The sequence below is a fragment of the Artemia franciscana genome, chromosome 18 (genome assembly GCF_032884065.1).
Source record: "Artemia franciscana chromosome 18, ASM3288406v1, whole genome shotgun sequence".
Classification (NCBI taxonomy): domain Eukaryota; kingdom Metazoa; phylum Arthropoda; class Branchiopoda; order Anostraca; family Artemiidae; genus Artemia; species Artemia franciscana.
In genome coordinates this window covers 2,615,282-2,639,387 of record NC_088880.1, presented here as the reverse complement: position 1 = coordinate 2,639,387, position 24,106 = coordinate 2,615,282, and the positions used below count along the sequence as shown (strand labels likewise).

Below are 24,106 nucleotides of genomic sequence, written 5' to 3'. Positions count from 1 at the left end.
TAGACTTATCAGTTGATCGTATAGGAATAGTTACCAGGGGATACTGGAATGCATCGAAATAAGAAAATCTAGACGGCCTGTACTTTTAAGAAGGTCAATGTTGAAATCGTCCATTACTACTTTATATATGATCATTATTAAATTTCTCCATTAAATTCTCGATCCCTTCAATAAAAGCTTCCTCATTAAATGACGATGTCTTGTAAACTACAGCAACAACTACATATTCATCAGATTTATCTTCTATTTCAATAAAAAGAGTCTGAAGCTTTCTTTCAAGCCACAGAGAGAGATCCTCCGTCCTCTAATATGAAACTCCTTCCTTTATCAACAAAGCCAGACTGCATCGCTCCATAACCTGTCGTTCTTTTCTTTCACTAATGTATCCTGGAAACAGGAAAACCTACACAGGAAAGTTACCCCTATGCGACACAAACGTATCACATAGTCCTATTACTACCGGTATTTCTTGAATTTCACTTGATACGTTATAGGGTGTAGGGTACGCAGTCCTAAGGCCTTGGCAATTCCAAAACACAAAAATAATATCCTCCTTGACCGACCATTTCTTCAGCGACTGATTATTCACAAAGTTACTAACTTTCATTGCTTCCGTATTATTTTCTTCACTTAAATAACCATTTTCAATTTTAATAATTGGTAACTTTGGTCAACAAATTCGATAATTTGTTGACCAATTAGATAATAATTGGTCAACAGACAACCGAGACTTTCTAAATCTGAAAGCTTGCTGGTCATACTAATCATGATAATGCTCTAGGACACTCAATAATGAGAATTCTACAAAGCGAAACAATAACGAAACAAATAAAATATTTTTGACACGGAATTAACGAAACAAAAAAGGCGAAAGAGCTGAGGATGGACTCAACGTGTCAGCACTGATCATTAATCAGATCATTTAGAGACCTAATTTTCAAGATGGCTGAACTTTATTCCCGCTTGGCCAGTAAACGGCCGCCATCAGTCCATTTGTCCTAACTCCCCATTTGTCACGTGCCAGATTCAGCAGTTGCTTGAGTTTTGATGTTAAATACTCGAATATAAATACTTTCGATCGGGCCAGCTTCTTTTTGTTCATGAACACGTGCTTTGCGTAATCAGATGACTAAAAAGTGACAAGGACGGAGGGAGAACATTCTCCGCTGAACTAACTCGAGTACGTAAGTGTTCAGTTGACTTGATGTCACTAGCCAGCACACGGATCCCCATATTAGTATTGAATAGTTCTAGGACGCTATTGAGCAGTGTTTCTCGACCTATCTGAGACAGTCCATGGGCTAGAATAACGTTCGATCTTCTTCCCTGTTCCAAAATCGTCGTTACGGCATTCTAGATTTTTCAGCACCGTTATTTGAGCTTGAAGCCCCTTGAGCATCTTTTCAATATTTGCAAATTTCGAATTGTAACGAGAGTTATTGTATCATAGATACAATATGTATTATACAGTAGTATTAATTGCTTGTTCACTCATCACACTTTTGTCGCCTGAACGTTTCTCAATCACCTGGTTGAGAATATCCTGACGAAGAATATCTTTCAATTTGGCAATTTCACTCTACGCGTTTACTTGGGTAGACGAGGGTGAAGATTCACTGTTTGTCGAAACAGCACCAGCGATTCGCATTATTTCTTAACACACCTCGGGATATGTGGCCAGTTCAGTAAAACGACCTTGTCCTTTTTTTTGAAGCTTCGGCGAAATTCTCTTCGAACGGCAAAATGAATCCCTTACTCAGTGATGCTTTTTCGTGTGATCCGTTGCAAAATACTTGATCAGATTTTCCCTTCTTCGATGCAGTTATACCAATTATTCGAACAGGCCACAAAGGATAGCCGTAGAATTTACCAAACGCAACGTCATTAACACTGTAAGACATCGCAAAATTGATAATGTCTAATTTCCAGAAGCTCAATGTCTAATTTCGTGACAAAAACCCGTCAAACAGGTTTTTACACAGCAAGCGTCTATTGAAACACAAGCGATCTAGTCCATAAATAATACTCCAATTATTTCACTTTTTTGCAACTTCTATAATCTCGGAAGGTCACGTGAGTTAATTTACACTCAAGGGACTGAAGTAATACAAATAGTTCAAACCGTTGATTTTCGTTTTTTTTTTAATGATTAAATAAAAAAAAATAATTTTTTTAGCTGAAAGTAAGGAGCGACATTAAAACTTAAAACGAACAGAAATTACTCCGTATATAAAATGGGTTGTCCCCTCCGCAATCCCTCGCTCATTACGCTAAAGCTTTTAATTGTTTTAAAAGGTAGAATTGTGGCAAAGAGTCAAACTTTAGCGTAAAGAGCGAGGGATTGCGGAGGGGACAACCCATTTTATATACGGAGTAATTTCTGTTCGTTTTAAGTTTTAATGTCGCTCCTTACTTTCAGCTAAAAAAATTAATTTTTTTTATTTAATTTCTGAACGTTTTTGAATTAATGCATGTTTGGTTTTGGCTCTCCGCACATAAATTATTAAAATGAAATTTGTATATTAATTCTTTTTTTGGTTAAATGGCTTTCTCTTAGTTTTGATCAGACGATTTTGAGAAATAAGGGGTGGAGAAGGAGACCTAGTTGCTCACCAATTTTTCGGTTGCTTAAAAATGCAACTAGAACTTTTAATTTTTAACGAACGTTTTTATTAGTAAAAAATATACGTAACATATAAATTAGCAACTTACGTAACAAACTTTCATAATCTTATATTCTTATTATGTATACAAGTGGGTTTGTATCCTCGTTAATACCTCGCTCTTTACACTAAATATTAAGTTTTGTCCCAATTCTTTAAGAATGACCCCTGAATCAGAAAGGCCGTAGAATAAATAGTTGAAATTACTAAACATACTTTAGCATAAAGAGCGAGGTATTTATCTCCTCCTAAATACCTCGCTCTTTATGCTAAAGTATTTTTAGAACCCTTCATATGCGTAATAATCTCTGTTCGTTTTAAGTTTCAATGCTACTCCTTCCTTTCATTTGAAAAAAACGTTTTCATGTTTATTTTTCATTGTTTTCTTATAGTGATGCTAGAAAATCATGCGCCCTTTTCCTTGAATTTTTCTTCCCCCATGACAGATTCCTCCAAGGAAAGATCCTCCAACATAGCCCTCTCCCCTCAAACCCACCCCCCAAACAAAATAAAATCCCCCTGAAAACCTCTGTACACTTCCCAATAACCATTACTATATGTAAACACTGGTCAAAGTTTGTAACTTGCAGCCCCTCCCCCAGGGATTTTGGGGGAGTGAATCATCCCCTAATACATAGTTATTATGGTTTTCGACTATGCTGAACAAAATGGCTATCTCAAAATTTTGATCCGTTGACTTTAGGAAAAAAATGAGCGTGGGAGGGGGCCTAGATGCCCTTCAATTTTTTGGTCACTTAAAAAGGGCACTAGAACTTTTCATTTCCGTTAGAATGAGCCCTCTCGCAACATTCTAGGACCACTTGGTCGATACGATTACCCCTGGAAAAAAAAAAAAACAAACAAATAAACACGCACCCGTGATTTGTCTTCTGGCAAAAAAATACAAAATTCCACATTTTTGTAGATAGGAGCTTGAAACTTCTACAGTAGGGTTCTCTGTTACGCTGAATCTGATAATGTGATTTTCGTCAAGATTCTAGGACTTTTAGGGGGTGTTTCCCCTATTTTCTTAAATAAGGCAAATTTTCTCAGGCTCGTAACTTTTGATGGGTAAGACTAAACTTGATGAAACTTATAAATTTAAAATCAGCATTAAAATGCAACTCTTTTGATGTAGCTATTGATATCAAAATTCAATTTTTTAGAGTTTTGGTTACTATTGAGCCGGGTTGCTCCTTACTACAGTTCGTTACCACGAACTGTTTGAAAATACCAAGTCGGCATTTTCAAAAACTAGAAGTGGCAGATGTATACTTTATTGAGTAGGAGTCGACTATAAGCTAAAGTAACAAGGGGCGTGGGGGGGGGGGTAAAGCAGTATGAATCCTTATTTGTTATTCCTATTTGCTTATGGTTAACGTGTGCTTTGTCACTGAGAAGCGTAGTCTAATTTAATTCTTTTTTTATTAGATAAATCTGATTGAACCTTGTTTGTTGGTGGAAAATTTATCTTATGAGGGAAAATGGGTGGACTGTGTGAAAATTCCGAGGAGGTAAAAAAAAACTACAGTTTTTGGGCGAATTTGGGCTACATTATCGTTCGCCAAATGGTTGATCCAGAATATGAAAGAGGACAGACTTGTTGTAACTTTTTTTGCTTTAGCCCTAGATACAAATTTTTTGTAGTTTTACCTGGATTGGCCAAAGATTGACTGAACTAACTAATAATAACATACAAAAAGTATCTTACGGTGTACAAAAGCAAGGCAGTTATGTATAAAAAAAAACTTTCAGTAATTCATGCTTATATGCAAAAATCATTAAGTTTAAAAAGCGAGAAAAATTTATGTTTAAAAAAATAATTAATCCGAAAAAATTCTTTACTTTAATCTTATCAGCAAATAAATAAGGATGGTTTGAATATGAGGTTTGGTTTTAAAACCTTAAAATAGTTAGAAAGAGTCTATTAACATTAAATATTGTCAAACAATGAGTGACAAACATGATCCTCCAAATTATGATATTGCATCCAGTCCTCCAAGTTATGAGGAAGCAACAAAGCATATAATCATTGATACCAACAAAGTCGTTCGGAGTCGCAATCCGGATACGAAGAAATTATTTCGAAAGTATATTTGTGATACAAAGAAATTGTTTCGAAATTATAGTATTAAGAGAGTCTTTTATCTGCCTTTGACCTGTTAAGATCAAAACCAGTGTGTATTGTTTAGCAAGTATTTTCACAAAGGAATATTATTTGGATATTTTACAGCATTTTATCACTAGCAAGCCTAGCTGTTCATATTCAGCTAATTTTTTTAACTTTTCGAGTGCTCTCTTGTAGCAAAAAAGCTGTTTCTGGTAACAATGGCTGTAGCGACAGCTGTAATCTAGTCAAGAACGAACCACGGCCCATAATAAAGAAAACTTGAAATCGTTTTAAAAACCGTCTAGTAAATAATCATTTATAGCTGATTCAGGAACAATAGCTATTTATTTCCATTAGTCTTCATAGTAAAATGTTATTTTGATACAAATTTATGAGAATTTTGAAGAAATATTTTGAAAATCCTCGAAAACGGCGTTGAATCGTAACGAGCAGTGTATAATTCGTATCGCCATTGTCTCAAACCCAACTCAGGAAATTTGAAGCCCAAAACCTTGGAACAGCAATGAAAATCACTTTTTGGATGGTTAGCGCTGATGTGTCTTTTTTTTATTCTTAGTTTTTTCTTCACCGCTAGCAGGGCACTGGAACATCATGATTAGCTGTTTGGCGGCTCATTTTAAGGGAAATTGCCATATTTAGAGCCTTGTGTAATTAAAAAATTAATATGGTAATAAAATTGAATTTGTGACAAAAAAAGTCCCTCTTCATATAAAAGATGATATAACACACGTATCTCTTGTCAAGGGATATATTGTAATGACGCCATATAAAGTAGATTACAGCCATAAATGACATCACTTATGGTTGAACACAATCATTAAAATTAGTGTAGTTTTTGAAAAAAACAACTGCATCATATACAAGGTGATGTAACACACATATCTTTTGACAAGATAATACAACATACTAGCTGTTGGGGTGGCGCTTAGCGCCACCCCAACACCTAGTTGGTGGGGCGCTTCGCGCCCCCCCAAGCCCCCCCGCGCGCGTAAGTCGTTACGCGACATATTAGTTACGCGCCATTGTAGTTGTGTCCCTGTGTCCCACCTGTGAATATAGATAGATTTATATATGTGTTTCAAACTACGTAAAAATTGCGGATATACAACATTTTTGGCTTTCCCACTACTGGGAGCTTTCTGTTTCCAATTGCCAGCAATTGATCTGAAAATGTTTGACCAGAGTCATCGTTTTGCAATCGGACACGCATATTTGTAGTTAATTTTAATATTTTTACGTGTGCCCATAAATTAGAATTTTTCAGGCAAGCATTCATTTCGTCTGCAGGAGTTAAACTACGTAAAAATTGCGAATATACAACATTCTTGGCTTTCCCATTGTCTGTGCATATACAAAGCCGTATGTACTAATAATGACGTCATATGCAAACGCTCTTTTTACAAACAAACAAACATGCATACACACAACTCGTTTTTATATAGATAGATAGATAGATAGATACAATACAAATTAACTGCGTAAAACTTGCGAATATACAACATTCTTCGCTGTCCAATGGTCGCTGCATATAAATAGATTGTCAGGTTTACCGACCCTCGAACATGCAACGTACAATTGTCCATGGGAAAAACAATCAGTATTAAGATCTATACCACATTTTCTAATGATTGACCTTGAGCTTTGTTAATGGTGATTGCGAATGCTAATCGAATTGGGAATTGCAATCTTTTAAATTGAAAAGGCAGATCCGTTGGAATCATGGGAATGCGAGGAATAAGAACAGCCTCACCCTCAAAAGGCCCTGTCAAGATTGTGGCCTCTATTAGGTTTTCCATTGTTTTTTTTTACGGCAAGTCGCGTGCCATTGCAAAGCTTTGGTGGGTTGATATTTTTTAAAAGTATTATTGGTACGCCTATTTTTAGTTGTACCACGTGTGGTGGAAACCCTGAAAGATCTATGGAATTTAAAAATTCAGATGGATAATTAACAGCTTCATTTGGTTCCAAAACTGTGTCGACTGACTTGTAAAGGACTGCCTGGTCTCGAATCTTGACTTATATTTTTCCCATAACTCTGTAGGAGCTGATGGAGAGCAAGTTGTTAAAATGATGCCAAACAATGCACGAATTTGACTTGGGGTTGACGTTTCGCACGCGTCACTGATGCAGTTATCCCAGTGTTGGTCATTCTCCAATAAATTCAGAGCTTGGCATGCATTACGGTAAGTGTCATGTATAGTACCGTTTACAGTTCTCAAATACTCAAAGGATGTCGGACCGGGTACATTCACCAAAAGCAGGCGTAGAAAGAAGCATTCATGTTGATTGGGGTGAACGGTGTAGAGTCTTCCTATCGTGGTATCTTTGAAGATGGTAGGTTGGCCGTCGACTGACTTACCCTGTTTTCGACGTTCAAATACTTTATTTTTAGTATTCCACGTGCTTGAATACATTCGTTTTGAACAGCTTCCTCGGGTGTTGCCATTGTAGGTTCTTCAGTCATTTTACAATTAGAAATTTCTCTTTCAACGGTTTTCTTACAATTAAAAATTTGTCTTTGAACGATATTCTTAAATACCTGAGTCCTGGTCGTCATTTATATTCCCTGTGTCCCGGTCGTCATTTGTGTCCCGGTATCCCAGTCTGTAATTTCTCTTTGAGTGTCCCGGTCGTTATTTATATTCCCTCTTTCCCGGTCGTCATTTGTGTCCCGGTCTGTAATTTCTCTTTGAGTGTTTTTTCTTTTTAGTATTTTTTAGTTTTCTTACATTTTTTCTTTTTTCAGTTTTCTTTTTCTTCTTTATTTTTCAGCTTCACTATGAAATACATATCGCCGAACCTTTGTTTTTTTAACTAAAATCTGGTAGGCATTGATGACCTTATCCAAGTCAAAATCCCAAACCCAATCATCATCGCTATCATTTTCAGTTTTGATATGTTTTGACTCTCGCTGTCCAGGTGGATCTTCATCTAACTGCGCGGTTTTGCGTTCTTTAGCCTCAAGCCTGTTTCCTTGCTGTTCTTTTGATTCCTCGGCACGCTTTCTTTTCTGACTTTCTCTATCAGCAGTAAGTTTTTTGGCATAGACTCTTTGAGCATCTTCATCGGCTTTTGAAATTATAAGTTCATCAGTCATTTTAAACTTAAACATTAATAGATTTCTACGTGAACATATATGTCTTAAATATCTTTAATGACGTCACCGTCATAGCAAAAATGACGACAACTAACTTCATGATGTCAGTCGACACAGAAACATGACGTCTCCTGATCCACAGACAGACAACTTATTTTTATATATATAGAAGATGTATTTTTTGAAAAGTTGCTACTCCTTGATATGATGTCATATTTAAGGTACTGCTGCCTCATTGCATGTGGTTTTTTCTTTATAAGATGCCTCTGTTATCCATTACCTCAAGTTCAGAAAACCAATATTATGAGCTCGAGGTTCTATTCCATCCTGTCAGATTCAGGCACGGTGTACCTACTTTAAGCACTCTAACGTGCTTAAAATAAATGTATTGGCCACCCAGGACAGTCAGTTAAAACGTTCTAAACCACACTGGCTATTCATGACGTATGAAACTAAGAAAGGAAAGGATATAATAAATGAAAAAAAAATCAAATATGTTAGAAAACAAAGATTTCGTCAGCCAGTAGCAAAATATGAAGACGGAAATCAAGTAAATATATCGACAAGGCAATTCGCCCTCAGCCCCCCCCCCCAAAAAAAAAACAACAACAACAAAAACAACTTTGGAAGGCTATTTTTTCTTTTTTTTAGCACTGAGGACGACTTGGCAGAGGTCTCTGTCGAAATATTTGCTCGATTTTCTTCTTCATATTTTGCTACTGGGTGACAAATCCTCGTTTTATCACCTATTTGATTTTTAATCATTTATTATATCCTTTCTTTTTTTGGTTTTATACGTCAGTTAAGAGCACCCTGAACGAGCCAAGGGATTTTCTGATCGAGGCAGTGATAAGCGTTAGGTGATGCCACCCTACCGAGACCCATATCTAACTAGATGCTTTTTAACCGCAACAACTTTAATATATGCTAATCGAGCGGGAGTAGCGCGGTTTCTGGTACCAAACCTTCCCTCCAATGGATCCTTGATAGAGGATTTAAAGTTTACTCATTTACCGCGCCTGTCAAGTCATAATTTCACTCTTAACTTTCAAATGTATTGGAGGCAGTATATCAAGCATAACTAGTCTATCAACCAAAATCTCTTTGAAACCATGCAAGTCAATTGTAAGACCTGTTATGGCCTTTGAAATCTCTATTGCCAGTCCCTTCTGCAAACCTGTGGCACAGTAGAATGTAGAAGCAGAAAAAGGCGTCCAAAAAGTATTTTGTCGGGACTTGGTCTAAAATCATCCAGTACGAGTTTGCATCTCCAGTTTTCCAGTGCCAGCGTAGTAATGGGCTACTAACATGCAAGCATGCCGACAATAGCTGGAAAAAGCTCTTCACACCTGGCCAATCAAAGAATAACACAGGGTAACTCAAAGATGCTGTACAAGCCCATTGTCAACCACAGAATCAGGCAAGAATTTTTACTCAAAACTGTCACTAAGGATTTGACTAAATTGAGCGAGGAGATGGTAACCTCTGCATTATCTGAAGTTTCCAACAGCAGACTCAACAGAAAATGAGAGGCCAATCATCTGAGATGGAAATGGAGCCTTGCTTCTTCTATATCTCATAATTGATGATGATTTATGGTAATAACAACTGAGATTTAGTTGGGAATTTGATGTCACTTGCCTTACTTGACCAACTCAGATGCTACTAACAGAATTGATTTAGCTTCGAAGTTGCCATACCCAATATGAAATCATCTTGCATAGGAAGATCGAATTTTTTCAAAAATTATATTTATTTTAATATCGAGTTCTGGTACCTAAGCACGTATATGTAACAATTTCCTTTTCGAATGAGTCGTTACACAGCTCTCAATGATGTTCTAGTGCCCCTGTCATGAAAAAAAAAATACATCATTGCTACGCCTCCAAAAGTGATTTTCCTTGTTGGTAAGGTAGTTGGTGGTAGGTTTTCTGTATGGGGTTTCCGGCAATGGAGATTCCCATGGCGCCCTTTTGCTTTGATCTGACAGTATTTTTGAGGGGTTTCAGGCTGTTTTTCAAAATTCCCATACATTTGTTCTCGTAAAAAAATACACTATTGAGACTAACTGAAATAATAGCTACCATTCCTGAAAAAATTACAAATGTTAATTTTTCACACTAGACAGTTCTGTTTTAAAGTCGTATTTAAAATTTTTGATTACTACGGACCGTGGTTCGTTATTTACTAGGCTGCAGCGATTCCTACAACCATAATTCTTATTCCTCTGATGAAACTCTATGACTAAAAAAGACTAATAACCAGAAAAGATTCACAGGAATTCCTTTTTATCCGACTGGCTAGGGATGTTTAGGCGAGTATTAGGGACATATTCATATTCAGCATATATTTATCCATGTAGATTTATTTTTGTAAAATAAGATATATCTATTTTAAGGGCTATTTATATTCTAGCTTGAATTATAGATTTCCTGAAACTTTAATGTCTTTCTTAATTTTATGTGCGATGATGAAATACTTATGACCAACAAAGGTATGTAGATAGGGATATATAACTGGTAGTTATGGACATATTTATGGGATTTTAAGGACTAATGGATATTTGCATTTAAAAAGTTTGTTGAAAAGGCTAAGTCATTCAAATTTTGTGAGATTTTCAGTAAATCTGGAAAAAAGCAAAAAAGCAAATAAGGTAAAACAGATTTTAAGACCAAGTGGGAAGGTTCGACGCATTAAGCCTCCCCTTTCACATGTTTTTGTCCCAGCTTTATAGACACGCTAACTTGGTTATCTATATTCTCAATTACAGTTGACCCTTATAGTTGAATCGGTTCGTGAAGTGCTCATTTCTTTCTCTTATCATCATTCTGTGCCTTATCAGAACATTTAACTTTCAGAATAAGGAAGGCATCTTTGATGGTATATTCGATCAGACATTGCTGAAAGAACTTTTGGATGGTGGTCTGCTTGTTCTTCTACGAATAAATTTAGATGAACAAAATGATTCAGTCATCTCTAGCTCACTCATTGCTCTTTCGGCCCTTCTATCCAATCAGCCAGACGAACTGTGTCTTGACAGAGTTGTTACTTGGCAACGGGGCATCGAACAGCCATCACTTCCAACATCTATTGATATAGAAGAAACGAGTAAGAAACATTTTACAGAAGAAGGAGAAGAATTGAAAGATGTTGAGATATTACAAATAGACGTCGTACGAGCTTGTTTTAGAATGAACTTGCTTGAAAGATTAAGATATATTTTGAACAACTTTGAATTACACGCTCTTTCGGTATTCGCTGCGATTGATATTTTGATCAGGATTGCTAGACATTCGTTAGAGAGTTCGACTGCTATCTTTGAATGTGAAGGCCTTCTTGATGTGATTTTTGTTGATTTCTTACCACCGCAAAGACTACTGCCCGACGTTAAACCGAAGCTTCTTGATAAGGTGAAAGGTGTTCCTCTCCGTCAAGCCATCAGGTTGATTCGTGTTATCGCTGCGAAGGGTGTACACCTTGCAAAGCGGATTGTACACAAATACCCAATAATAGATTCCATTGCTGCTTATATAATGATTGAACCAAGGTATTTATGATTATCTTTAGCTATATTTATTATAATTATTATCATTATTTATTTTTTATTTAAATTATTATTATACTATTATTAATATTATTATTGTTATATTTTTATTATTTATATGTTATCGTTTATATATTGTTATTTTTAACGTTTTAGCTATTTCTAAACGTGTACAATAGAGTTAGTGGAGCCTATGAATGGCTTAGCTGGAATAGTCAAGCGGTTTATCCAACAGAATACATTTAAGTTAAATACGGACGCACCGAGTGTTTTGTGGTTAGTTGAGAAATGTTGAGAAAACAGATGGTTTTCCTCTGAAACTGACAAAATTCTCTAAAAATGTTTAAAAATGACTATCAACCTCCTGAAAAAGAAGTAAAAATTCACAACCTCTGCTTTATGAAGCGGTCATTTAAGGTCAAGCTCTGCTTTTTATCTTTCAAAGGAAGAATTATTCTCAATTTTAGAGGGAGGTGGAGTATCAAAAGTATTACTTATTTACTTTACTTATGTCTCCTGCCGGGCCTGGCTCAGCGTAGAGAGTGATGTCAGCCTCCTACAACTGGTGCGATCAGCAGCTAACGCTGGCGCATCGTGCACATGGATGTTTGCCAACTTCAGATGTTTTGAACGACTATCGGACTATCGATGTTTCGGTTTGCCGCAGTGTCGTTTCCAGCCGGCTTCTGCGGGGTTAAAATCCCGCATGGTTTTTGCAAATAGGTGTGATGGCATTTTATGGAGATGGCTGTACCATTTTTGTGTAAAATTTTGCGATGCGTTAAGTGGTACTGTCATATCTCCTTATACATTTGCAGTTTGAACTTGAAAAATCAGGTCAGTTGCCAAATTGCCTTTTAAATTTCAAATTTAGATTTCGATTTGAATTGGTCAAAACTTTTGCTATCTTTTATATGTTTCCTTTAAAAAATTGGGATTTTTCTTCCCTGGACGCTTCTGATATCATGATTTGATCATTTATAGTTCTTATTAACTTTCTAACCCTTATTGAAACTAGTTATTTTACTTTTCGATGCTGCTATGTAGCGATTCGTGATTCTTATGAATTTTCTAACGATGATGAAAATTGGGAATTTTCGCAGTTGAAAGCTTCTGATGTTGTGGATCGACCTTCCATATTTCTTATAAATTTTCTAACCCTTTATTGGCACTCCTATAGCTAATAGTGATTTGTTTTCTTCATAATTCTAATAATATGTTTTAACTTTTATTAAAATTCATTTTTTTTTTGGCTAAACATCACTCTTATCATGATTTGGTTTTTGATATTTGTTTTTACAGTTTATGCAACTTCTATTAAATTTAAGTATTTTTTGCTGAAACCCACTGATAGTATCGGTCGACCTTCTGTATATTTTATTGATTTTTAAACCCGTGTTGAAACTAATGCTTTCTTTATTGACGCTCCTGTATAGTGATTCAATGCTTCATTATTCTTATGAATTTTCTAAATTATATTGGAAATAATTTTTATGATTCACATAACCTCTATCAAAATTAGGAATTTTCTTTTGCTGAACGCTGCTAATATTGTTGCACTAGTTCATTTTTTTTCCTGAACGTCATTCTTGTCCTGATTTGCTATTTAATCATTTTTTTTTTACAAGTTATGTAACCTTTTTTTGCTGAAACCCGCTGACATTGCGGCTTTACCTTCTATTTTCTTAAAAATCATAGATTTTTAAAACCTTATTAAAGTTAATGTTTCCTTTACCGACGCTCATGTATAGTGATTCTATTATTCATAATTTCTATAAATTTTCTAACTTTTATTAAATTCTTGTTTTTTTCTGATGAACTTTCATGATGTGACTGTTACGTATATTTTAAATTTGTATAATCTCTATCAAAATTAGGAACTTTCTTTTGCTAAACGCTGCTAATAATGTGACATTTTTCATAACTATGATAGTTTTTCTAACTCGAAGTGTTTCGGGGTTTAATGATTTTGTTTCTATATAGTGTTCTATATAGTAGTCTTGTATATTTTGAAACTTTTATTGGAGTTGGGAAAGTTTTTTCTGCTAAACGACATTAATATTGTGATTTTGTCTTTGATAATTCTTAAAGATTTTCTAACTTTATTAAAAATTAGGGACTTTTTCTAGTGAAACAGTTCTTCCAATACAAGATACTTTACGACTTAGTATTGAAGCTTTGAACACATGGCGGACGTTCCTCTCATATGGTCTAACAGCCAGTAGCTGTAGCGGCCTCTTTCCCATTATTATGAAAAATCTAATGTTCTACCTGAGCCGGGTTTCTTTGAATTTGAAAACGGTTGAAAATATGTTCAACTATGTTCATGGAGCGGCGCTGTTGTCTTTCGTTGAAACAATGATCTTGGTAGCTGGAAATTATGAAAGGCTTAACAAACTACAAAAGGTAGGCTGTCTAAAATAGATTTTTTTCAAGCCCAACATATTTTTTAAAGAGTTTTCGTCAAGAATGTGGCTTTACATATGTTTCTCTGCTTTCCAAAAAAGGGAAGTCTGAAAGTGTTTAAAAGAGGCATCCAAAAAGGGAAGGATCGCTTCCTTTATTGATAGCAGACTACACTGTTACTGACATATGCTGTCATGAACATTAAAAATGTTGTATAAAGCGTTTTCAACAAGATAGTGGCTTGATATAGATTTTCCAACTTTCCAAAAAAAGAAAGTCTGAAAAATAGTGTTTAAAAGAGCAATCCAAAAAGGGAAAATTGATTCCTTTATTGATAATAGACTGCCCTGATACTGACATCAACAGACCGGTTTTCTGAGAAATCCTTCAGAAAACTGGTCTGTTGATTCTATTAAACCGAAGTTAAACTGACATGATTATAAGGGGAAAACTACCGAAATGGTTTACTGTTGGCATATCAGGCCTTCAGTTTTTAGTGGCCTGGTCCTTTGAAAATTTGTATTAAAATAATTTTAATCTGAATAATCTTTTATTTGGTGTTCTATGGTTTTTGTAGTATTTTTAACTTGCTGTTGCGTTTTTTCCCCTTAGAATTGTGTCTGTAGAATTTTTATTTAATGAATCAACAGACCGGTTTTTTGGGATAATCTCCCTCGGAGATTGTTCCAAATGGAGCTGCAATATCTCTATGGACAAATTCGACTTTTTTAGATAGATTAGAAGTAGTCTGTCTTCAGGCTCTGAAAATAGTGACTGGATATACTAGAGAATAATCATATGCTTTCTGATATGAAGAAATACTGAGAATACTGACTGGAGATGCTGATCATACTGGAGAAAACTCACATGCTTTCTGATGCACAGATATACGGGGAATCAAACAGTTCGTGGTAACGAACTGTAGTAAGGAGCGACCCGGCTCAATAGTAAACGAAACTCTAAAAAACGGAATTTCGATGCTAAAGGATATATCAAAAGAATTCGGACTTTTATGCTGATTTTAAATATATAAGTTTCATCAAATTTAGTCTTTGTCATCAAAAGTTACGAGCCTGACAAAATTTGCCTTATTTTGGAAAATAGGGGGAAACACCCCCTACAAGTCATAGGATCTTAACGAAAATCACACCATCGCATTCAGCGTATCAGAGAACCCTATAGAAAAAATTTCAAGGTCCAATCTACAAAAATGTTGAATTTCGTATTTTTTGCCAGAAGACAAATCAAGGTTCGTGTTTATTTGTTTTTTTTTCCCAGGGGTCTTCGTATCGACCAAGGGGTCCTAGAGTGTTGCAAGAGGGATCATTTTAACTGAAATGAAAAGTTCTAGTGCCATTTTTAAGTGACAAAAAATTGGAGGGCACCTAGGCCCCCTCCCATGCTCATTTTTTCCCAAAGTCAACGGATCAAAATTTTGAGATAGCCATTTTGTTCCGCATAGTCGAAAACCACAATAACTATATCTTTGAGGATGACTTACCCCCACAGTCCCTGGGGGAGGGGCTGCAAGTTTCAAACTTTGACCAATGTTTACATACAGTAATGGTTACTGGGAAGTGTACCGACGTTTTCAGGGGGAATTTTTTGGTTTGGGTGTGGGGTTCAGGGGAGGGGGCTATATGGGAGGATTTTTCCTTGGAGGAATATTTCATGGGAGAAGAGAAATTCAATGGAAAGGGCGCAGGATTTTCTAGCATTACTATTAAAAAAAAAACAATGAAAATATAAACATGAAAAAGTTTTTTAAGGAGAAGCATTAAAACTTAAAACGAACAGAGATTATTACGCATATGACGGGTTCTAAAAATGTTTTAGCATAAAGAGCGAGGTATTTTGGAGGAGATAAATACTTCGCTCTTTATGCTAAATTATTTTTAGTAATTTCAACTATTTTCCTCCTCGACACCCCGCTCCTTGCGCTAAAGTTTGATTCTTTCTCGCAACTCTACTTTTTAAAACAATAAAAAACTTTAGTGTAAAGAGCGGAGCGTCGAGGAGGAAAAGCCCCTTTCATATACGGAATAATTTCTGTTCGTTTTAAGTTTTAATATCGCTCCTTACGTTCATTTCAAAAAACTTGTTTTTTTTTATTTAATACATACTGGACACACTAGAGAAACTCACAAACTTTCTGATATGCAGACATACTGATGGTATTAAGTGGAAATACCTGACATACTGGAGAATACTCAAATGCTTTCTGAAACATAGACGTATTTAGAATACTGACTGGAGATGCTGGATATACTGGAGAATACTCACATGCTCTCTGATATACAGACATACGGAGAATACAGACTGGACACACTGGAGAAACTCACAAACTTTCTGATATAAAAACATACTGATAATGTTGACTGGAGATACCTGACATACTAGAGAATATTCACATGAAAATCTGATACATACACATACTGAGAATACTGACAAAAGATGCTGGATATACTGAAGAATGTTCACATGCTCTCTGATATACAGACATACTGAGAATATTGACTGAAAATGCCGGATATAATCAATAGTTTTTCATACTTTTTGATATACAATCATACTAAAAATACTGACTGATGATACGAGATATACTGTAGAACGCTCTCATGCTATGTGATATACAGATATACTAGAAAGATTAACTGGAGACATCGAATATGATGGAGAACGCCCACCTGCTTTCTGATATTCAGACATGCTGAAGATACTGACTGGAGATACTGAATATATTGGAGATGCTCATATGATTTATGATATTTAGACATACTGAGAATGCTGACTAATGATACTGGACATACTGGAGGATACTCAGATGCTCTCTAATGTACATACTGAGAATACTGACTGAAGATACAGGTCATACAAAAAACTACTTATATACTTTCTGATGTACATATGTACTCACGTGTTGGCTGTCCTTTTAAGTCATACGGTACTTTTCTGTTATAACGCCTTCTTAGTGTTAAGCTCTTCATCTAAGTAGAACCTGTTTCTTTCACCAATCCTAACCAAATATCACAAAATATGATGAAAATATAATACTTTAGAAGCAAATTTGGGCTTTATATTTGTACATTAGGAGGTGGAGATGAAATTATAGGAGCTCCACATGCAAAATATGTTAGGTACAACTATTTTGCATATTATGAAGTAAGAATTGTTTTCTAACTTTACACTGTCCAAATACATTACCCCCACGCCCCCAATAAGCAAATATATAGCCCAAATTATATATTTCCCATCTATTCTGTCATTTCTCTTTGTCTTGTCTCACGTTAAGCTGAAAGAAACTAACGAAGAAACTAACGAAGAAACTGGTTCTACAGTGTGTCAGTGGATAACGAACTTAAAATAGGCGCTATAACAGAAAGGTACCTGCAATACTTCTGCCCCACAATTAGCCACTCGTTGTCGTTCCAAATACTTCTGAAATACGTAAGGTGTCAATCTTGCTTGGATCTGACTGCCTTCCTATGTATATCAAATACGAGTGAAAAATCTCATATTTTTCTATTTTACCATCTAAGCCTTACCTAGAGTTTATATCTTTAGATACTCGTGCAAAAATATTGTGCATATGCACCAAATATTATGTATAGCAAAACATAAAAGAAAAAATACGAAGAATTGAACAGTTTCAATAATAGAGGTGAAATTCAAAAAAAAAGAAAAAAAAAGAACTGCTTCCTATATAGGCAACATCACTTACGCAAACATGTGAATGGTTAACTCATGTCAGATTTTCCATTGTAATTACTCTTAAAAGGTATCGTGTTAAAAACGATCTGAAGACCCTTGACTTCATGACAAAGCCAATACAGCCAAACAATATTTTTCTCTGATGGGCATAGAATTTTCAGGGTAAATATGGATCAAAGTCTTTTCGAGATCTATTCAACCTCCCCCTCTCCTCATTGTAGAGAACTTTGAGAGAAACTAATTAATATATTCAAAATCACACTGTTTTTGGATTTTTAGATTTAGATGTCAATTTTTAGAACATAAAGAAAATAAATAAAAAATTTAGTATTATGATATGTCTCATCGTATAACTATTTGCGCCATTGAAGATAAAAACCACTTGATAGCTGATTTCAGGACAAACCCAAAACGGCCAAACAATGTTTTTCTTAGATTGGCTTGAAACTTTCAGTGTAAGTATGGCTCTAACGGACCTCAATGAGAAAGTTTATTTTGGAACAAAAACTTGGTTGTATAGATTTCTAGTGCAACATATCCAAATCCATTTGAAGATGGTTAACCATTTAAAAATAACCATTTGAAGTCCTGTGTTGGCGCAGTGGATTTGACCTTAGCTTGGTAATACGGGACCCAGAGATCGAATCGCGCTGCAGGAATGCATTGCAGGGCCGACGCAGGGACCTTAGTAGTCAAGAAGCGTCGTTAATTCATAAATAAAATAATAATAACCATTTGAACCGTTGAATATAAAAGTCATTTGATAATAGGTGACTTTTCAGTCTAAGGACGGGATACAAACGCGTTCACGGGTTTTGGGGCATCGGCCGAAAACTATTCACAGTATAAGCAGAATTGCCCAGGACTCGTAAGGTCGGGGTCCACATCACCAGAATGGTTTTACTAAATAGCCTACAGCTGATAGTGGTGTTGGGGTGGGGTTTACGAGCCTCAGATAAACTGCGTCTAACCTATTCAAAAAGGGGACTGAAATTCTCTTGATAATCTTGGAGGTGCCTTAAGTAAAGTTCTAATGAGGGTGAAATCACATAAGATCGATTACCAGTGCATTAGCTTTAGGTGGAGTGGTAGTGTCACGAGTTAGTAGGAGCAAAAGTAGTAGCAGTTGTAAAATCAACATGACTAATCCAGACATATTAAAACACTTATATATAATAAAATACATAAATGATAAGAGTACTTTGTAATAATGTAATAATATTTATTAAGTAACATCATAAAATGTATAATTAAATTTTAGTGTGGAGCATAGAGAAGAAATTCTGAAAGCTCCATTCAATTACACCAACAACAAATGAAATTTTAACGACGTAACATACTAACAAAAGAATTATTATTTTTATTCAAGTTCCATTTATTTCAGTAAATACATTCTAACACAACACTGGGTGTACATGACGTATGAAACAAAGAAAAGAAAGGATATAATAAATGAAAAATGAAATCAAATAGGTGAGACAAAACGAGGATTGTGTCAGCCAGTAGCAAAATCTGAAGACGAAATACAAGTAAATATTTCGACAAGGACCCCCGCCAATTCGTCATCAGTGCTTAAAAAAAAAAAAAAAACAAAAAAAAAAACAAACAAGACAAACAAAATCTAACCTTTTCAAGTGAACTCTACAAGAACTGAAAAAATACTGCATTAAAGAACCAGCCAGAAATAATAACTGAATATAAAAGACCCAATGAATATTTTCGCCCAATCCAATTTAAGACAATCTGTCCGCATATCAAACAGTTCGTGGTAACGAACTATAATAAGGAGCGACCCGGCTCAATAGTAACCAAAACTCTAGAAAATGGACTTTTTATACCAATAGCTACATCAAAAGAATCGCATTTAATTCTGATTTTAAATATATAAGTTTCATCAAGTTTAGTCTTACCCATCGAAAGCTACGAGCCTGAGAAAATTTGCCTTATTTTTACAAAATAGGGGGAAACACCCCCTAAAAGTCATAGAATCATAACGAAAATCACACCATCAGATTCAGCGTATCAGAGAACCCTATTGTAGAAGTTTCAAGCTGTTATCTATAAAAATGTGGAATTTTGTATGTTTTGCCAGAAGGCAGATCACGGATGCGTGTTTATTTGTTTGTTTGTTTGTTTTTTTTTGTTTTTTTTTTTCCCCAGGGGTGATCGTATCGACCCTCTTGCCCTAGAATGTTTCAAGAGGGCTCATTCTAGCGGAAATGAAAAGTTCTAGTGCCCTTTTTATGTGACCAAAAAAATTGGAGGGCACCTAGGCCCCCTCCCACGCTAATTATTTTCCCAAAGTCAACGGATCAAAATACTGAGATAGCCATTTTATTCAGCGTAGTCGAAATTCCTTATAACTATGTCTTTGGGGACGACTTACTCCGCCACAGTCCCCGTGGGAGGGGCTACAAGTTACAAACTTTGACCAGTGCTTACATATAGTAATGGTTATTGGGAAGTGTACAGACGTTTTCAGGGGGATTTTTCGGTTGGGGGAGGGGTTTGAGAAGAGGGGTATATGCTGGGGGAACTTTCCATGGAGGAATTTGTCATGGGAGAAGAAAATTTCCATGAAGGGAGCGCAGGATTTTCTAGCATTATTTAAAAAAAACACAATGAAAAAATAAATATGAAGAAGTTTTTTTCAACTGTAAGTAAGAAGCAGCATTAAACTTAAAACGAACAGAAATTATTGCCAATATGAGGGGCTCACCTCCTCCTAATACCTCGCTCTTTACGCTAAAGTATTTTTAGTAACTTCAATTATTTATTCTACCGCTTTTGTGATTCAGAGGTAGTGATGACCGCTTTTGTGGGGGTGAACCCCTCCTATATGGAATAAAAACCTGAGAATACAAAAGTTCGTTACGTAAGCTAATTTATATGTTACGTATATCTTTTGCTAATAAAAACAGTCGTAAAAAAATATAAGTTCTAGTTGCCTTTTTAAATAACCAAACAATCGGAGGGCAACTAGGCTTCCTCCCCCGCTCCTTTTTTTCTCAAAATCATTCGATCAAAACCATGATCAAGCCATTTAGCCAAAAAAGAAATAAATATGCAAATTTTGTTTTAATTATTCCTCTGCGGAGAGCCAAAATCAAAACATGCATTGATTCAAAACGTTCAAAAATTAAATAAAAAAAAGTTTCTTTAAATGAAAGTAAGGAGCGACATTAAAATTTAAAACGAACAGAAATTACTTCGTATACGAAAGGGGCTGCATCCTCATCAACGCCCCGCTCTTTGCGCTAAAGTTTTTTTCTGTTTTGAAAGAAGAGTTGAGAGAAAGAATCAAACTTTAGTGTAAAGAGCGGGGCGTTGATGAGGAAGCAGCCCCTTTTATTTACGAAGTAATTTCTGTTCGTTTTAAGTTTTAATGTCGCTCCTTACTTTCAGTTAAAAAAACTTGTTTTTTTTATTTAATCTGATGAAAATCGAGGTTGCAGACATGCAAAATCTATTGCAAAGCAAAGAATACTTATCCAATTCCATCGGTGAATTGTCTTTCATTTATTGCTGACTTGATTTTTGATTCAGTGTCTTCTCTTCTTGTAGAGTTCTAATAATGAGAGCAATAACAAAGGCAATATCCCAAAGGGCTCAATGGCCCGTTATTTGAGAAAAATAATGCTATTTTATTATACATAATATCATATATATATATATATATATATATATATATATATATATATATATATATATATATATATATATATATATATATATATATATATTATTTATTATTTGTTATTATATATGTATTGTGTATATACACAATATATGTGTTACCGTAAATGTCTGCAAATTAATGAGTGTCCGAAATACCTTTTTTTCTCCTTGTATTTAGTCAGTATTGCCAGTCAACTTTTCAATTTAATGCAAGGTTTGATGATGACGGGTTAGGTTAGATTAAGTTTGGTCAGGTTAGTTTGGGGTATGTTGGCTTAGGTTAAGTTTTTAACCCACTTCTAATATCTATAACCAAATTTAGCCTAAACTACTCTGAATTAACATAACCTAAACTAACAAATCTAACCTAACCTATCTTTTACTATCATAGCTCACGTAAGACTGAAAAAAGCTAGCTCGCAAAGCTAATTGAATCCAAGCAGAGAAAAAGAAATTTCAAATATACACCGATGAATGTTGGCATTAACCAGATTTTTGACATTCTCGGCAACATGCATACACAATATTTTGTGTCTACGTTGTTTTTATTGTGTCTACACACAGAGTATTAATGTTGTTTCTCAAGCTTCTAATTTTTCTTTTACAACGGGGGAGGATACTGCGTTTTGAATTCTAGATCCTTTAATACAATCAACTTTTGTTTTTAGCAACATTTAGTTTCAGTCCCTGTACCGGACATCAGTTGGGAGATAATTCACCCGCTGGGAGATTTAGTGATCAACATTGCTCTCAAATGGACACATGAATTGGACACGTACTTCTCCGACATAACGGTAAATATTGTTGCTATTTAAAATACATTTTAAATATACATAATTAGATATACAAAAATACATTTCTTAAAGTCTAGGGAAGAGAATAGGCAATTTGTTTCCTTCAATTTCCTCAGTAATAGTACCAAAAAAGCCATTTGTAGGTGAAAATACAGAAAAAAGCTTTTTCTTCAAAATCTAAAGAGGGGGGAGAAGGAGAAAATACTTGGGGGTAATACCCCCTCCCCAGTTGAAGCCACTACTGCAAGTATGTTTTAATGGCTTTTATAATTTTTAAACAACATTGGCATACCATCACAAAAAAAAGAAAAGAAAAGAAATGGAAGAACGGGGTCTTTTAAGGGCAACGAAAATACTGGTTGAAACAAAACGGATATTTCAGAAGGATAAATGCTTCCCTTCTTCAGTGCTATAAGAAAAAGTTAGAAGAATACAGGTTAACAATATCTGAACCGAGAACCATCCTAGAAACCAACCAACACGGGAAACAATCAAAATAACAAACAGATAAAATAAAAAATTGGCAGAAATAAAAATCGAAGAGTCAAAAAATCCTGATTGCAAAATCGAGCTACTCACCCAAAATCTACGATAAACAAATTTTATTTCATTCACTAGGTACGTGAATCGAATTAATAGTGGATTTACACATTGCGGAAATCCGTCCAGATTTAGCAATCCGGGAGGAGATTCCGTTCGTTTTCGTGCTTGAAAAACTCTACAGCTTTCCGCAGCGATTTGGTCAAACCAGGACAGATTCTTGGCAAGGTTTTTAAATGAGTAAGACCATGACTATGGATCATAAAAACTTCGTGATCTTAAAACATTAGTTCAAAGGCACAGCTTTTCGAGGATGATCACGCTGATGCATTTATTTGGAAACTTCGCCTTAAAACGTAGCGTTTTCTGGGCCATCGTTTGGAAAGATACGGGCAGATTTCTGTATGGATTTCTGCAATGTGTAAATGAACCATGCTCTTTTTAAGGTGAGTTTATTTGTTTTAGTGGCCGTTTTGGCCTTTGCTGAGTGGCCGTTTTAGTCCCGGAAAATGCTTCTCTTCCTTGCTCTATTTCGTTGAATGGCTGAGAAATCTATTTGGTTACTCTATTTCTTCTATCTGTTCATTCCTTATAAATCGTGTGGTTAAGAACCAAGGGTAACGTATGGGAAGGTTTTGCCCAATGAAGGAATAAATAATCGAAAGGGTCTTTTTAGTTGTACAGTTGGGGTTCCCCTGGTATTCTTTTCCTTTCTTTTACTACCCATTTGTTAGAACAAAAGTATTCTAGTGCCTCCCTCTGCGATCAGAGCCCACCATCTATATGCAGGTTGTCAATAGGGCGTAACTGCAATATCTTCGGAACAGTTTGTGCGTTGATACTAACAGGGTTTTTTTTTTTGGGGGGGGGGGCGGATGAGATATTTCAAAATCTGTAAGTTTTTACTGCGTTTATCACAGATCACGAGTATTCTTCATACAGATCAGACTGAGTATTTATTTTTATTTCTGAGTATGACCTCTTTTGCATTTGTTGCTTCCCAAAATTGTTTCATAGATTTTTTTTAGTTTAATAGCGTTTACACTAACTTTTGTGTTGTTTTCTATTTGTTATCATTTATACTCCACATTGTTGCTTTTTCTTTTATGAATAAAAAATAAATAAATCTATAAATTTATTAACACACAATGGCTTAATAGGCCTGGCTTAAAATGATAATATACTCTAAGAAATATAAACAGTAAATATTCCTAGCACACAGATTAAATGAATAACCTAATGAACACCTTTTCCGTGCACAATGCCCAAATTAACAAACCCACCCAAATTATTTCATATTTGGTGAAGATAGGCCATTTTGTAAATCTAGGTATCCTGGCTTTTTAAATAAGGTGTTGTAAGATAAGATATTTATTTCAAAAGATCGTTATCATGAGCCACGTAAGGCCGAATTCAAGTTTCAGGGTAAAAAAAAACAAAACCAAGACAAATAGATAAAAAAAAGTATAAAAACAACAATTCATCTAAAGCTGGCTAAATAATGCAAAATTAAATTGACAAAACGAATAAATCATTCATTAG

The 24,106-nt window shown here is 35.2% G+C and overlaps 1 protein-coding gene across 2 annotated transcripts in view; it reads left to right on the top strand.

The window, feature by feature from the left end:
* LOC136038500 (RNA polymerase II-associated protein 1-like) overlaps positions 1-24,106 on the top strand; it is a 138,704-nt gene that overhangs the window by 42,702 nt on the left and 71,896 nt on the right. For both annotated transcript variants that reach the window (XM_065721583.1, XM_065721584.1), the window contains exons 7-9: positions 10,750-11,438; positions 13,565-13,841; positions 21,899-22,024. In XM_065721583.1, the coding sequence (XP_065577655.1) occupies positions 10,750-11,438; positions 13,565-13,841; positions 21,899-22,024 (1,092 nt within the window). The remainder of the gene's footprint in view (positions 1-10,749; positions 11,439-13,564; positions 13,842-21,898; positions 22,025-24,106) is intronic.